Here is a 15,157-nt window from a genome sequence, read left to right as displayed (position 1 = left end):
ACTGGCCATAATATTATTAGTTTATTATCATTTTTTGAGTATTATTAGTAATTTTTAATATCTAGTGCACATAGTGAAAGTAACACGTATATAAAAGGTTAATTCAAAAAATTTTGATATTATATGTTTATTAGTCTATTAAATAGATAATCGTAAAATGTTGGATATATTTATTGAACATTATTAGAATTTTTTAGTGTTTTATCTATTTTTTAAATGCTACATGTTTTTAGACAGGAAAAACAAAAAAAATTTCCAAAAAAATTTGAAACCCGAGTAAACTTTTTATTAGGGACATCGAAGACAAGAAAGTAGAGACTTTATACTTCATATCTGCCCAGAGATGCTTTCGTCAAAATAGGAAAAAAATGAATTGTAATTTGGAAAACTATATGTTATTTTTTAAAAACTGATGTTAGAAATACTATTTAATTCATATATAATAAGTATTTGTAAACATTTCAACAGTTTCTTTGAAGAAAAATGAAAGTTCATGTTGTTATTACATATAATTTATTCCATAGAACTTATTATAAATTGTGTTTAATGATAAGTTCACATATGTCTTGGTTATATTTTATTATTGTTTTCTTGTGATTTTTTGTCAAAAGAAAAATATTTTTTAAAATATTTTTTACTAATTGATGTTACCAAAAAAGGTTGTGTGTTCCTCTTAAAATGTTTGTATTTCATTTCTAAATTTCTCCCAACATGTTTGTATGTAGGGCTGGCAATACATATCATACCTGTGGATATCTAATTTGGACCAATTTGTTCGGATAGGGTAGGTTATCTGATTCGCTGCGGATAGGATAGAGATCGGTCCGGATATGTCTACGGATAAGATTAGAGTACGGATTTAAGGTGTATCCTACCTTATCCTACCATAGTAAAGGAGGTGAAAATTGAACTCAGAATCTTTCTCATGTAATAACTTGCAATAAGTAACCAACTACTAAACTAATTAATAAATTTAGTAATTTAGAGCATTTGTATATTTATAATAATATGTATGTTTGTAATTTTATGTTAGATTTTTTTAAGATTTTATTATTTTTAATTTTAATTTGAATTTATTTTTTATTTTTTATTTTATTAATATGTATGAAATTTGAAATGATTGAATTTTATATTTGTTTTGAAAAATTTTAATATTTTTTTAGGTAAGGTAGGGTTTAAAACTTTAGGATACGGACAAAATTAGAGTTAAAAGATTCTCAATTCACGGTAGGATAAGGTAGAGTTTGAATAAAATTTTCAACTCGTAGATAGGATTAGAGTAAGGTCCAAACCCTATCCTATCCTACCTATTGCCAACCCTATCTGAATGTTTATCTTTAAAACTTTTTCTATGTTTATCGTATTTTTTTTAAATTTTTCTTTAAAAATTTGTACTTTTACGGTTTTACCTTTAAAGTTTAAACACATAAATTTTTTTAATATTGACTAGCAAACTGAAATAATTAAGGCCCAAACACGAAAATAACTAACGATAAATAGATAATAAATTTTGTGCATACAACAACTTATTGGCTAGCGACAGACCCTTAAATGGAGCTCAGATCCGCAACGAATTAGTGCTTAACTTATCGAGTTGGGAGATACCGTTTGGGTAAAAAAAATAGATAATAAATAACTTCTAGCAAACACAAAAATAACAAACACTGAACCAGGAATTTATAGAACTCAAAACAGAAATTTCTAACAAAAATAAATTGTTAAACTCATAAGAAACAAATTGCGATAACACAAATTAGAGATCAAAACTAACTAATAAGCTAAACTAACACACTAATAAATCAGAATTAACTAATTAGACAAAGATCAAAGCTCTCGCATCTGAGTTGTTTGACAGAACAGAACCAATTCGCTTTGATTTATATCACTTCAGCTAGACAGCTACAATCAACCATTGTTATATAGTGAAATTGAAGATTGATTACCATGAAGAGAAATATAAAATCCATATGCATTTATCTTTATATAAAATTAATAATAAAAAAATCTTAATTAAAAATTTGGTCAAGTTTATCAAATTATATATGAACACTGCCTTAAGCGTTGACCCCTAAATAATAATACATGTTTCTTTCCTAATGTAAAAAAAAAAAATCCAGTCCCACACGGTGTAAGAAATTACTCCGGTACTTCTCCGTCATGACACTGCGAAATTGAGACCTCATTCGATAGCTTTTACGTTTTTATGGGACGCGTCATTTGCTTCGTCCGTACAATTGTTAATATCAGCGGAAACTTCTTTGGCAATGCACTTCCCGTTTCTCACAAATTCCTCTCTAAATATTTTTCAATTTTAAATTATCTGTGGGACCTTAGGCCTACCTTTTACAGAGCTATATATGGTTTCTCTTGTTTCTCTAACCGCTTCATAAAATTTCCTAAATAGTTCTAGTCGAGTTCCACCAAAAAAATCTCTTAACCTAATGCAGTAATTCCAAAATATAGTAGAAGAATAGAAATTTTTGCATCAATTAGCTATGGTGGATGGAAGTCTGTTTAGTGGTGGCGCGGTTGGTGCTGGAATGCAGGAAGTGCTAAGACTGGCCATAGAAATGGTGGAGAAAGGTAAGAATTTCAAATCGGTGTTGAAGACGAAGAAGGAGACCTTAGATGCGTTGACTCCTCTGGTAGAAGAAATGAAACAATACGCGAGAGAGTTGGATCGCGGTACTGATACAGTAGCAAGTTTGGAGAAGGAGATAAACAAAGGGAAAGAGATAGTGGAGAAGTGCTCCAAGTTTCGTTGGTGGCGGTTTCCCTCTTTCCCTCTGTACCATGACAGGATTGAAGAAAGAAATAAGAAGCTCGGGAGGATTCTGTCTGTGAACGTGCAAACGCAGATCGGGAGGGATGTGATGGAGGTGCTGTATAACGTGAGGAATATTCTTGATATTATTCGTGATGATTATGGAGGGCGGTTAGGAGAAGAGAAAGTTTTGCGTGGTGTGAGTGGAGTTCCTGAGAAGCCTGAGTTCACAGTGGGGTTGGAAGAGCCTTTGAAGAAGTTGAAGGTTGAGGTGCTGAAGAAGGATGGTGACCGTGTTCTTTTGGTTACCGGCTTGGGAGGATCTGGAAAGAGCACGCTGGCTAAGAAGCTCTGTTGGGATGAACAAGTCAAAGGTATGTATAATGAATATTCTCTTCCATATGCATTCTATATTCCTCGTTGGTTCAGAATTAGGGATCATCCATGTGCTTCACTTGCTTCTTAATTTCTTATGAATCTTTTTTTGGGTTTTCATAATTTCTTTTTTCACTTGAAAAACAGTGGGAGTCTTTTCTTTTACAATTTTTAGAATAATAATAATAATAATAATTTATGAGAGATAATAAAAACAGTGTGTATGCGCGCAAGTATATTTGCACCAATTAATAGTCATTAGATCCAAATTAAATTAAAGGATGATATGCCTAAATCATTATAATTTTTTTTCCTAATCAGAATCTTGTTATGATGCATAGAGGTGGAATCGGAACATAATATGACATGGAACATGCAGATACATTATTTTAAAATTTCACAGGATACGGAGACATATATATATAATATATAATATAAAATATTTTTAAGATAAATTGTACTTATATTTTAATATTTTATCGATATTAAAATATAAATTAATTTTAAATATTTTAATAAATAATAATATATATTATTTTTAAACTCATTTAAAAATATATGTTAAGAATAAAACTGAATATGACACGTTATGAAAAAAAATATATAAATGTATCCAAGTGTATTTGAAAAAAAAATTACTTTTTATTAAGATATAATTAAAAATATGAAGTATATATATTGGATAAATATCAATAAATGTCATATATGAAATATATCAGACTCAACACTGTTCTTCAACGAAGTGTCTATATTTTATAGAACATTAGAAATCTTGTCATTTTTTGGAATGGGAACTTGTGTTTTTATCCTTCCATAGAACCAAAGCAACCAAAGCAACCAACATCTTACCATTTATTCATTAGGTTGCTTTTTGATAGTTGTAACACATTTTTATTTTAATATAAATTTTATATTTATAATTGATAATTAATTTAGTGACTGATTTTTAATATATAAGTATAATTGATATAAAATACATAATAAAAATGAATTATGTATTTATACACAGATGTATTAGAGCTTATCTTTTAGTGCGCAGATAATATTTTTCTGTGAAGTTTTCAGAAGAAATCGTGCATTGCCTAATGTGAAGCCTGAATAACGAAATTGTCTAGAATCTGATCCATATTACTCTCATGTGTTTGGTTTTGGCTAGGCATGTTTGCAGACAATATCTTCTTCCAGACAGTGTCGAAATCACCCAACTTGAAGAACATTGTACAGACACTATTTGAACACTGTGGACTCCGGGCACCCGAGTTTCAAACCGATGAAGAGGCAATTAACCGGCTGGGGAACTTGCTGAGGCATGTTGGGGATAAAGGTAGACCAATATTATTGGTCCTGGATGATGTATGGTCTGGCACAGATTCAATTGTTGAAAAGTTCAAATTCTCCACCATTCCAGATTACAAGATTGTAGTTACTTCAAGATTTGCATTTCGCAGATTCCATACTCAGTTCCACTTGAAACCACTTGGTGATGATGATGCCGTATCCCTCTTCCATCACTTTACACAAGCCAAAGACACTAACTCTTATAAGCCTGATGAAAATCTTGTCCATGAGGTGCACTTTCTTACCTTGAGTCTTGAGATAATAGAAAGCTGTAGTTACACATTGATAATAATAATAATAGAAACTGTAGTGATCACTGGATTGTGCTCAACCCAATAATAAATTGGCATTTTAGATAAAAATTGTAGTAAAATAATGCTCAATTTGGTCAATGAAATTTTTAGAATTTATGGAAACAGTTTTTGACTTTTAAACAGTTAAATTAATTCCTGAATTTATAAATGGTGAATCTCCTTCGTCCTTAATTCAATTGTCATTAACACGGCGTTTATATAAAATGTTGCGTTGGCGTGACATTCCCAATAGTGGTAACATAAAACTTCAACATGATCAAATACATGTATCAAATTAGTTAATTGGATTTATTTTAGTTTCTCCACAATATAAAAAAATTAATCAAAATAAGTCCAATTAACCAACTTTGGTACCAATTTGATCATACTGAAGTCGTAACCATGTCACTTACTATTAGTATTAGGAATGCCATGCTGACACTTTAACGCTCCATGTCAGCATCGTGTTAACAACAATTAAATTTAGGACAAAAGAGATTCACAATTTGTAAATTTAGGATCAACTTAGTCATTTCCAAAAGTCAGGGACTATTTTGATAAGCGCTAAAAATTTTAGGGATCAATCTAAGCATTACCTCTAATAAAAAGTCATATCGTAAAATATAATTTTATTATATTCTTTGATCTTATAATATTTTTTGTGTAAGCATACAATGTGTTACCGGAACATTGTAACCAAGAATTGTTGATTTGTTTCATGCTGTGCATTGGCAGATTTACAATTTATTTATTGGCTCTTCTTTGGTTTCATGAAACACAGATAGTGAGAGGTTGTAATGGTTCACCTCTGGCTCTAAAAGTTATTGGTGGATCCCTGTGTCATCATCCTTATGAGTTCTGGCAAACAATGAAGGAACGGCTTAAATCCAACAAAGACTTGGATTCTCACCTTCAGAATTGTCTAGACATAGTGGAAGATGACAAGGAGAAGGAGTGTTTCATGGACCTAGGTCTGTTCCCTGAAGATCAAAGGATCCGCGTTCCTTTGCTGAATGACATGTGGACAGAACTGCATGAACTTGATGAGGATGGAGTAAAAGCAATGAATATTATACATAGTTTAAACTCCAAGAATTTGGCTAATGTCATTGTTACAAGGTACACAGGATCTTTTATGTTATCTTGGTTGATATTTAGTGCTTTATAAAGGTTACAGACAGCCAAAACATTTTAGTTCTTATGCTAAAAATGACTTTTAGTAAATGTTGTTAAGATGGTCCTTGCATATTAGGAGTAACTTACAGGAAAGATGTGATCAAAAACACCTTCATTGAATTCAATTAAAGTTAAATCTATGAAATAATGCTACCGCATTGCATAATTTGTATAAACTTTTTCGGTCAACAACTTTATCCAAAATCAAACATGCATGCTTCAATAATATTAATGTTGTCAAATAGACTATTGTCATTGAACTTTTGGAAGATTTTGATTCTATGGATAACTTGTTATTATCTTTGTTGAACAGGAAAGTTGCAACGGACGTGGAAATGTACTACAATAACCACTTCCTTATGCAGCATGATCTCCTTAGAGAGCTAGCAAACCATCAAAGCAACCAAGAATCGATCGAGCGAAGGAAAAGGCTGGCGATCGACTTGACTCAGAATGGGAAAAATTGTCCCAACTGGTTGGTAGGCCAGAATCAGCCGGGTATCGTTTCTCACATGCTGTCATTCTTATCTGTAAGGGGAACACAACAACAACAGAAGCAGGAACAAGTCACTGCTCGCATAATGTTTGTTTCAACTGGTATGTTTCGCCCTCTCTATCCCAGTCATGATAAGAATGATTTTGTCTTGTGTCACATCCATGGTCTTCTGTTATTGATGCTATATATATTGTTCGCTTCTCTGCAGATGAAACATTCACTCCTGACTGGTACAACATGAACCCTGATGAAACTGAAGTTCTGATTTTAAATATCCATTCAAACAAGTATACATTTCCGGATTTCATTCAGAAAATGAGAAAACTCAAAGTTCTCATAGTCACACATCAGGGTTTCCATCCTTGTGAATTGAACAACTTTGAGGTACTTGGTTCATTACCATGCTTGAAAAGGATTAGCCTGGAAAAGGTTTCGGTTCCTAGCCTCTGCAAATTGAGGAAGCTGCGAAATCTGTCGCTTTATATGTGTACTACAAAGCAGGCTTTTGGAAGTAGTGGCATCAAAATTTCAGATGCACTGCCAAATTTAGTGGAGTTGAACATTGACTATTGCATGGATATGGTGGAATTGCCTTCTGATTTCTGTAACATTATGACCATGAAGAAGCTTAGTATCACTAACTGTCATAAGCTTTCTAAACTACCACCAGAAATCGTTATGCTGAAGAATCTGGAAGTTTTGAGACTTAGTTCCTGCTCTGATTTGAAAGAGATGCCAGAATCTGTTGGAAGGCTTCAACAGATTTGGTGTCTCGACATATCAGAGTGTATAAGCCTAACCCAGTTACCAGCAGACATCGGCGAGTTGCATAGTCTACGGAAGCTCTATATGTGGGGTTGCTCAGGATTGAACGAATTGCCGCACTCGGTCACATCCTTCGAAAATTTGAAGCATGTGATTCATGTGATCTGCGACGATGAGGTGGCTGCTTTATGGGAACATTTCAAAGAGTTCACCAGCCTTCCCAATCTGATGATAGTGAAGGTTAGAGCAGATATCAACCTACGTTGGCTTCCTGGGTTTCATTGACGAGTCCAATTTCCTGAAGTCCATTTAAAGAATTTGAAACTCCATTGTAAGTATCACCATTTAAATTGAATTCACTCAACTTCTGTATGTTGTTGTCATTGTAAAAAGCCATTGTGAAAATATGTATTAGGCAGACGCAGGGTACTGCTATCAGGAAAATGCAATGTATAAAGTTCGAAAGAATGTATATATATGTTTTTTGATACAGAGATGAACTAAGAAAGCAGAAAAGACAAAAAAGCGGTAAAACTAATGAAATAAATGGCGCTGCATTTGGTGCAGAAGGTGCTCATTTGAAATGAGCTAATCCTCAAATATATTCTGCAACCAAGTTTGCTGCTGTCTAAATAAGTGATAGTTGCTTGTGTAACAAATTCCGACGGGGCTATGCTTTATTCACAAGTTTCAAGGTTTTTCATTCACTTCATCGTCCCCTTCAACAACAGTATTACTTCCCATTTTAGTGATAAAACATGGAACAACTAGGCGGCCACATGCAGACTAGAAGTAATGGTGATTTTTTTTTTTCCTTCAAAAAGAATTAAAACAAACCCATGTTCTAAGGAAGAAATACTTAGATACCAAACGTCACAAATAGGTCCACTAAATTTGACTGTTTATACGGTGCATCTATGTATATAACAAGCAGGGGCACCGACCAAAAAAAAAAAAAAAAAAAAAACAAGCAGGGGCATGCAAACCATTCTCCTAATGAGCCTAACTTAAATTTCAATATAAATATACTTCCCCTCAGCAACTGATTGTGGATATTGCCTACTTCAAGAAGCATGCACTAGTATGCAAGTCAACATAAAGTTCTCTCTATTTATCCACACAAAAATTGTGTGTATATATTATGTACGAGACAGTGTCAACTCACATCATCAACCGATGGATCCGGATCCAATGGTGAGATGAAAGTTAGAACAATGTCCCCGTACATAATAGGTACAACACAACAAAACTCTATCCACCCTAATCTACAAGGAATGCAGACACCACATGTTTATCTTTCCATGAATCCATGATGCTGGAAAGTCTATTAAAGCCCAGCAACATTAAGATGCTGTCCTTCAAGGCAAACTATGATAATTAACTTATATGGCATACACTATCTCCCCACTGCTATCTATATCAAGCTCGGATTCGGATTCTAATTCATCTATGTCGTCATCCATGTCAATGTTATCTGCCATAAACTGGTCTAATGAATAGGCCCCGGCTGCTGGTATGGTGGCTTCTGAGATTATCTGCATGATCGTATCAATGCTCTGCATCGGTTGGTCTGGCTCTTCAAATTGGTTGCCCATTATCTTCTCATCCATCAGATCTGCCGGGAGATTCTTCAAAAACCATTCATGGTTCCAGATCTCAGACATCGTGATTCTCTGTCACATTCATGTCAGAAGGCATTAAGATTCAAACAAATATAATAACAGAATGCTGCTATGCCCACAAGGCTACAAAATAAGTATCAATTTTTTTAAATTTGATTTGATCCCACGCATGTGCTTATTTGAAAAGCTAGATAACATTTAATTAGATTTCTCAACTTGTAACCTTATCAAATGAAATGGAGAGAAGTTAAACGATAGAGTAACTATATGAAAACATTCAGGTAATGTAGGCAATTTAGTACATTCAATTTAATTATCTAAAAAAACCAAGATGTTTCAAACCAATTCCTTAATTCCTGTGCATAATTAATTTTTTGGACACTTACTTTGGCCTTATAGGTATACCACCATACAGCACTCATGAAAAAAAGTATAAAATCCATATCAAGTGATGCAAAAAGTTTTGCTTCATCTCCCATATGGGTAAGGTAACTTTTAACAAGACATTCAAGTGGAAATATACCCCAAATATATATAATAAATAAAAAAATTCAGGGATAGTGGCTTATATGCAGTAGTTGCTCAATTATTTGAAATAGAAATTACCTCTGCAGGGTCAAAAACAAAGATCCTTGAGATAAGGTGGCGACATTCAGGAGATATCTGAACAAAGTCTGGAATGGAATACTGGACACTGAGAATTCTCTGCAAGAAAGCAACCACACAAAGTTTGTTAAAGCAATCAGAATTCAAAAAATAATCTGAAGAAAATGAGCAAACAACTTGAGAACTGATCTACCTGAATTGTCTTCCTGAAATCCTTTGGTTCACTAGGATCTTCAAAAGGATATGCTCCCACTAGCATCACATATAAAGTTACTCCACATGACCAGACATCTGCAATCTGGTATTAAATGCATAGAAACACAGAAACAGAAACCCATTAGCGATGTGGAGCATTTTTTACAATATTCAATCCAATTTTCGCACCTGGGCTTATCTACCGGTATTGAAAATTGCATTAAAGACAAACTCAGCAGAGCAGATGCAACAAATTTATAACCAATTGTGAAGGAAAGGGTAATTAACTAATTATCAATAACAGTTGTCTGCAAGTGCTGAACTAGAGCAATTGTTAAGTTTCAGATATTGAATTGAATATTAAATATATGTCAAACCAACCCGAAAACTAGGTGCAGACCTATTTTTATAAATAAATAATTTAAAAACAATTGAGAACATCATATATTTATTTATCTGCCATCATGATGATGATGATGACCATCATCATCATCACCATCATCATCATTATAAATGAATGATCTATTAAGTTATAAGGAAAATGATGCATCATGTAAATTAATCCACTTAATTAATTAGTCACCACTATTGGGGGTGGATACCCTGGTTTCTACCCAACACAAGAAAGAAATCTAAGATAAAGATGTAAGAGCTATAGAATAGTAACTAATATTTTTCAAATATTGCTGCAACCTGAATTGGTCCACATCAAAATAACATTGCTTTTTAGATCCTTATAGCATGATAGCATCCCTCTTAATTATGACAAGTTTACAAAACAAAAAGTTCATTCCAAAACAAATGTGAGAGTAAACATTTATACAGAAAAGGAACAAAACTGTGAAACTAAATACTACCTTGCCATCGTACTCTTGCTTCAGCAATACTTCTGGAGCTATATAAGCTGGAGTACCAACTGTTGACTTTGGTTGTGAATGAAGCACCGAAGACTGCAAAGAACAAGATAAATCAAATCTGTAAGATATAGAAAAGCTCTAAAACCCTCTATTAGATTAAGGGACTAATGATAGCATTCTTGCACGCCAGAAGGGAACTAAGAACAAAGTCAATTAACCCACAGGATTACAACAAACTTGAAGCACCTCAAGGTGAAAACACAGCTACAAGTATAATTGACTTAACAACATAAGAAAGGGGTAGGTGGGGTTGACTACATGGATCAAACCATGTTATTTTGCCTTGCCATAAATATATATTAAGCCCATTTATGCTTAGATCTCTCTTTACTACCTTATCCAAAGTCTTCTTAGGTATCCCTTTACCCTTAACCACTTGTCTATCTTCCATTTGCTACCCTCCTGATCAGATGCTCCGCTGGTCTTCTCCCCATACAATACATTCAAACCACGTAGAACAAGATTCCATCGTCATTTTAACAATAGGTAACACTCCAACCTTCTCTTTTGTCCCTGTTCCTTATTTCGTCCATTCACGTATAACCACTCATTTGTCTAAATATCCTCATTTCGACCACACTAAGCTTATGTTCATGTTACCCTTTACCGCCTAACACTATTTCATACAACATAGTTGGTCTAGTGGCAATATGATAAAACTTACTCTAAAGTGTTAAGGTATTTTTATGTCACATATGAAGCCCTCCTCCCCTTTGACCAACTAGCTTGAATCCTGCGGTTTACATCATTCTCTATTTCCCCATTGTCTTGAATAATACAATCAAGATGGTATAATGGCTTTCCCATTTTCACTTCTATGTAAGAGTTCCCCATTACCATGTTGTACTTACACTCCATATAATTCTATCTTAATGCGAGTTATGTCTAAGCCATGTACCTCCAAAGATTGTCTTTATTAGAAATTTTCTTGATGCACCTATATGCGAAACAGAGATAACTACAGAAGCAAATTCACACACCAGAACAGATTCAGGGACCAATTTTTCCAGTTTTCACCTGAAATTCAAATTTGACCCCCTCTAATTCCCAAGCAGATTATCACCACTTCCACTGTTAGATAGTTGATGAAGTATCCTTTTGACCTTTTCTAATCAAAGTTGTAGATATAGCCTTACATTAGACAAGTCAACTATAGTACATGTGAATGCATGATGAAAAAATAGTTCATCAAAGAATTCAGACTACCAAAATTCACTTAGAAATTTCATGCAGTATTACTTCATCCCAATATCCCAAATTACTTAAATTACATTAGATAGCTAACAAGCTATCCAATTCCATATGGTGATCTAAATATGAAAAGCAAAGTAACTATAATTTTCCTTTTAAAAGAGAAGAAAACATAAGTCAGAAGCATACTAGTTCAGGACTGTATACAAAATGGTAGCAGAAATATGCATTAAAATTTGTGACACAGAATCATTTAAAGGTAAACAAAAGATTGCCTAACCAATTACACCAGGAAAACATAGAAACCCTGACCTTGGAGTAGCCAAAATCGCATATCTTCAAACGTGGTGCTGGGCTTCCATCCAGCAAAGTGTTCTCCAACTTCAGGTCCCGGTGACAAACTTGCTTCAAGAATAAATAAGTTAACAAGAGACTAATAGATCAGATTTGATGTTGAGAAGACTAATACTTAACCTAAAGTCCTAAACTACAGTCCAGAACTGGTGTAGATAGAATACATTTTAAATCAGCCAGTGGAAAAAGAGGAACATTTAGTTACCATTGCATGGCAGTAGCTGACCCCAGATATGAGTTGTTGAAAGAAGAAACGAGCCTGCAGCATATGAAAATGGGTTGGCAAGTTAGATATGGAACAAATATGATTGAAAAACTGGCCAGTGTAGAAACAGTATATAAATAGTGTAAGAACCTCATCCTCAGAGAAGCGCCCAGCATTGCAGATTCGCTCAAACAGTTCTCCTCCAGATGCATATTCCATTACAATGGCCAGATGCGTAGGTGTTAGAATAACCTGAGTGAAATTACATATAAGGACACATATCGTTCACCCACTTCAATACAGATACAATGTCAATGTGTAAAGTACACCAACCTCCTTAAACCTAACAATGTTAGGGTGTCTCAAAGACCTGTGATTAATGATTTCTCTCTTGACATTTTCATCAATCTGCGCCACACAATAAAAAAAAAAAGGGGAGATGAGTCCAGCACTAAGTAATAGATCCCAAAGAAAATGGTGATTAAAAAAATCTGGCAACTATTGAATCACAATGGTTCGTCTCAAAGTTCATGAATAATCGCGAAAGTGACAATATGTAAACTCATAAATGAAGTGAACCATAAATCATCTAAACCAGTCCCTGTTACTCAGTTCAAGGTTTGAAGTTTGGCGTTTGACGCAAAATAAACCAATCCAACATGGACCAACTTCCACCTGACCCTACCCTAAAACCCCTTCCATATCAGAGTAGCCAAATATAACTGGTAAACGCAGAAAAATCGATCAGTGCTGCTGCTTATTAACTCAAATAAACTGAGTGACACCATTTTCTATCATCAAAATAACAAGCCACAAATTTTTAATCTTAGCTTATTGCGCACATCCACACCTACCGATCAGACATGTCCACAATTGAGCATCATCTCATACAAGGATTGAGATCTTTTAAACCGCGTTGTGCACTATAAAATTAAATATATAGATAAATCCATAAAATCCGAAAGCCGTGAATAACAAGACATGGATTAGTTAGACCACCCACTATTTTTTCTCCCATTTCCTTGGTCACCTTGCAAAATCTATGAATAATTTAATAAGCTCGTTAAAATTGAAAACGAGAAAATAAAGAAAAACCGGAGGATAAACCAAAAACAGAAAATAAAATCACACACCAACTAGCCAAAGCACTTAAACAAAAATAGAAACCATAAACACAGCATAAATAGTATATATACAAATATACATATTCATATACATCATACGTCAGCAACTAAAAGACAAACTCATCCGGCACCGAAAAAATCATGTGATAAAGTCTTCCTTTTTCTTCCCCCTTTCATTACCGAAAACGTTGAAAAAGAAAAGAAAATTTCCAAAATAAGTATAAATAAAAGTGAAAAAAGCAAAAAGATGATAATAAAGAGGTTAATTAAAAACAATAACGAACCTTGTCGCCGCGTTCGATGTACTTAACAGCAACGAGCTCCTTGGTCTGCTTATCCTGCATCAATCTTGCGATGCCGAAGTTTCCGGACCCGATGTTACGGACCAGATCGTAACGGTCGCTGTCGTGCATGATCGGCATGTCCATGCCAGGTCCGACGGTAACCGCCGCCCGATCCATCGTCGTTTAGATCAAAACGACGCAACAGAACCTTATTTTCCTCTTGCTATATTTTTCTTGAAGGGGCAAAACGGTGTTACATTAGAGAGAGAAAGGGAGGGGGGCTCAATAATCAATACGGCGTCGTTTTGGAGTTGAAGGTGGAAGGATGGTTAGTGCCTTAGTGGTTTTGGGATGCGGGAAATGGGATGCTGATTATTGGGAAAAAGGGGGGAAGGGAATAGATAAGTGTGGATTGGGTTGGAAAGGAAGCAAAGTGCAGATGGGGTTGGAGAGTAGAATGAGACTGCAAAACGACGTCGTTTTTGCTCAGTGCACTCTCCTTTTGTTAGGAGTAGTGTGTGTATCCGAAAGATGATGACGCAGGTTGTGCTCTGTTGCCTCGTAAGCAATGTTGTCGGTTTTTGCTCTCACCTTGCTCCCCGCAGTTTATTCAGTTAGGCGAAAGAACAAAGAGATAACCTTTAGAAAGGATTTTTTATTTTAAATTGTTTATTTTAGTAATTATTATAATTTATTTATTTATTAAAATAAAAAAACCCCTTTAGAAAAGATAAAACAAATGAATAAACATCCGAATTCATTCTAAAAAAATTTGGATTTAAAGTTTTGTTTTTAGTAAAGTTTTATTCTTTATGAATTCTTAAAAATTAATTCTATCGATAAGATTGATCTCTTTGTTATTTTCAAATGGAATAATTTGTTTGTAATATTTTTTAATTAACTAACATTTTTATCCATAAAAATTAGAAATACGGACGCATTTATTTATTTAAGAAAAATTATCATTTATACACATAAAATGTGAATTTTGTACAACAAAATTATCCAAATACTAGAAATCATCATATTACTCTCTCTCTCTCTCTCTCTGAAACATGCCTGTTGTTACAAAGACACCAACAACAATAGCATAACACATCAAATGAAAAAGAACTAGAAACCAATTGAGCTGGCGCAATTACATCATCGCAGAAGAAATAGATCCAAGGACATAAATTCAATCCGTAAGTCCACCATCTTTTTTTATGTTTATAATCAGACTTTGTTTCTGTGAGTGCATGTTTGTGTGTATTGAATTTTAAAAGCATACACTGACTGTTAACAATGAAAAAACCATGAGATTTGTGTACATGCTGTAATTTAAAGAGTTAAGAACAGTATGATATTTTGGGGTGTATGATTGAAGATGAAACTTTTAATGTAGTAACAACAGCAGCAGCGCATTAATCTACCAAAGTTAGTGGAATTTTGGCATCCACATCTTCTTTGATG

At 34.0% G+C, this 15,157-nt stretch overlaps 2 protein-coding genes across 2 annotated transcripts; one reads left to right on the top strand and one right to left on the bottom strand.

Moving 5' to 3' along the window:
• Window positions 1–2,162: 2,162 nt before the first annotated feature.
• On the top strand, window positions 2,163–7,914 carry LOC130938784 (probable disease resistance protein At5g66900). Its single transcript, XM_057867181.1, has 5 exons — window positions 2,163–3,138; window positions 4,296–4,708; window positions 5,552–5,889; window positions 6,260–6,543; window positions 6,651–7,914. The coding sequence occupies exons 1-5, from the start codon at window positions 2,496–2,498 to the stop codon at window positions 7,490–7,492; spliced, it is 2,520 nt and encodes an 839-aa protein (XP_057723164.1). The 5' UTR covers window positions 2,163–2,495; the 3' UTR covers window positions 7,493–7,914.
• A 328-nt stretch (window positions 7,915–8,242) lies between these two features.
• Window positions 8,243–14,166, bottom strand: LOC130938816 (serine/threonine-protein kinase SRK2I). The gene is made up of 9 exons (XM_057867184.1): window positions 13,706–14,166; window positions 12,631–12,705; window positions 12,448–12,549; window positions 12,298–12,351; window positions 12,051–12,143; window positions 10,488–10,580; window positions 9,629–9,733; window positions 9,436–9,534; window positions 8,243–8,880 (listed from the first exon to the last, which is right to left on the bottom strand). The coding sequence occupies exons 1-9, from the start codon at window positions 13,880–13,882 to the stop codon at window positions 8,590–8,592; spliced, it is 1,089 nt and encodes a 362-aa protein (XP_057723167.1). The 5' UTR covers window positions 13,883–14,166; the 3' UTR covers window positions 8,243–8,589.
• Window positions 14,167–15,157: the final 991 nt, after the last annotated feature.

The sequence above is a fragment of the Arachis stenosperma genome, chromosome 1 (assembly GCF_014773155.1).
Source record: "Arachis stenosperma cultivar V10309 chromosome 1, arast.V10309.gnm1.PFL2, whole genome shotgun sequence".
Lineage (NCBI taxonomy): Eukaryota > Viridiplantae > Streptophyta > Magnoliopsida > Fabales > Fabaceae > Arachis > Arachis stenosperma.
The sequence above is the reverse complement of the archived record's forward strand: the minus strand, read 5'-3'. Positions and strand labels throughout refer to the sequence as shown.

Coding starts and splice junctions, on each gene's coding strand:
- LOC130938816 (XM_057867184.1), bottom strand. CDS start 13,882: ATGGATCGGGCGGCGGTTACCGTCGGACCTGGCATGGACATGCCGATC. Junction 12,352..12,447: donor GGCGCTTCTCTGAGGATGAG/GTTCTTACACTA, acceptor CATATGCTGCAG/GCTCGTTTCTTCTTTCAACA. Junction 9,535..9,628: donor ATTTCAGGAAGACAATTCAG/GTAGATCAGTTC, acceptor GCTTTCTTGCAG/AGAATTCTCAGTGTCCAGTA.
- LOC130938784 (XM_057867181.1), top strand. CDS start 2,496: ATGGTGGATGGAAGTCTGTTTAGTGGTGGCGCGGTTGGTGCTGGAATG. Junction 4,709..5,551: donor ATGAAAATCTTGTCCATGAG/GTGCACTTTCTT, acceptor CATGAAACACAG/ATAGTGAGAGGTTGTAATGG. Junction 6,544..6,650: donor CATAATGTTTGTTTCAACTG/GTATGTTTCGCC, acceptor GCTTCTCTGCAG/ATGAAACATTCACTCCTGAC.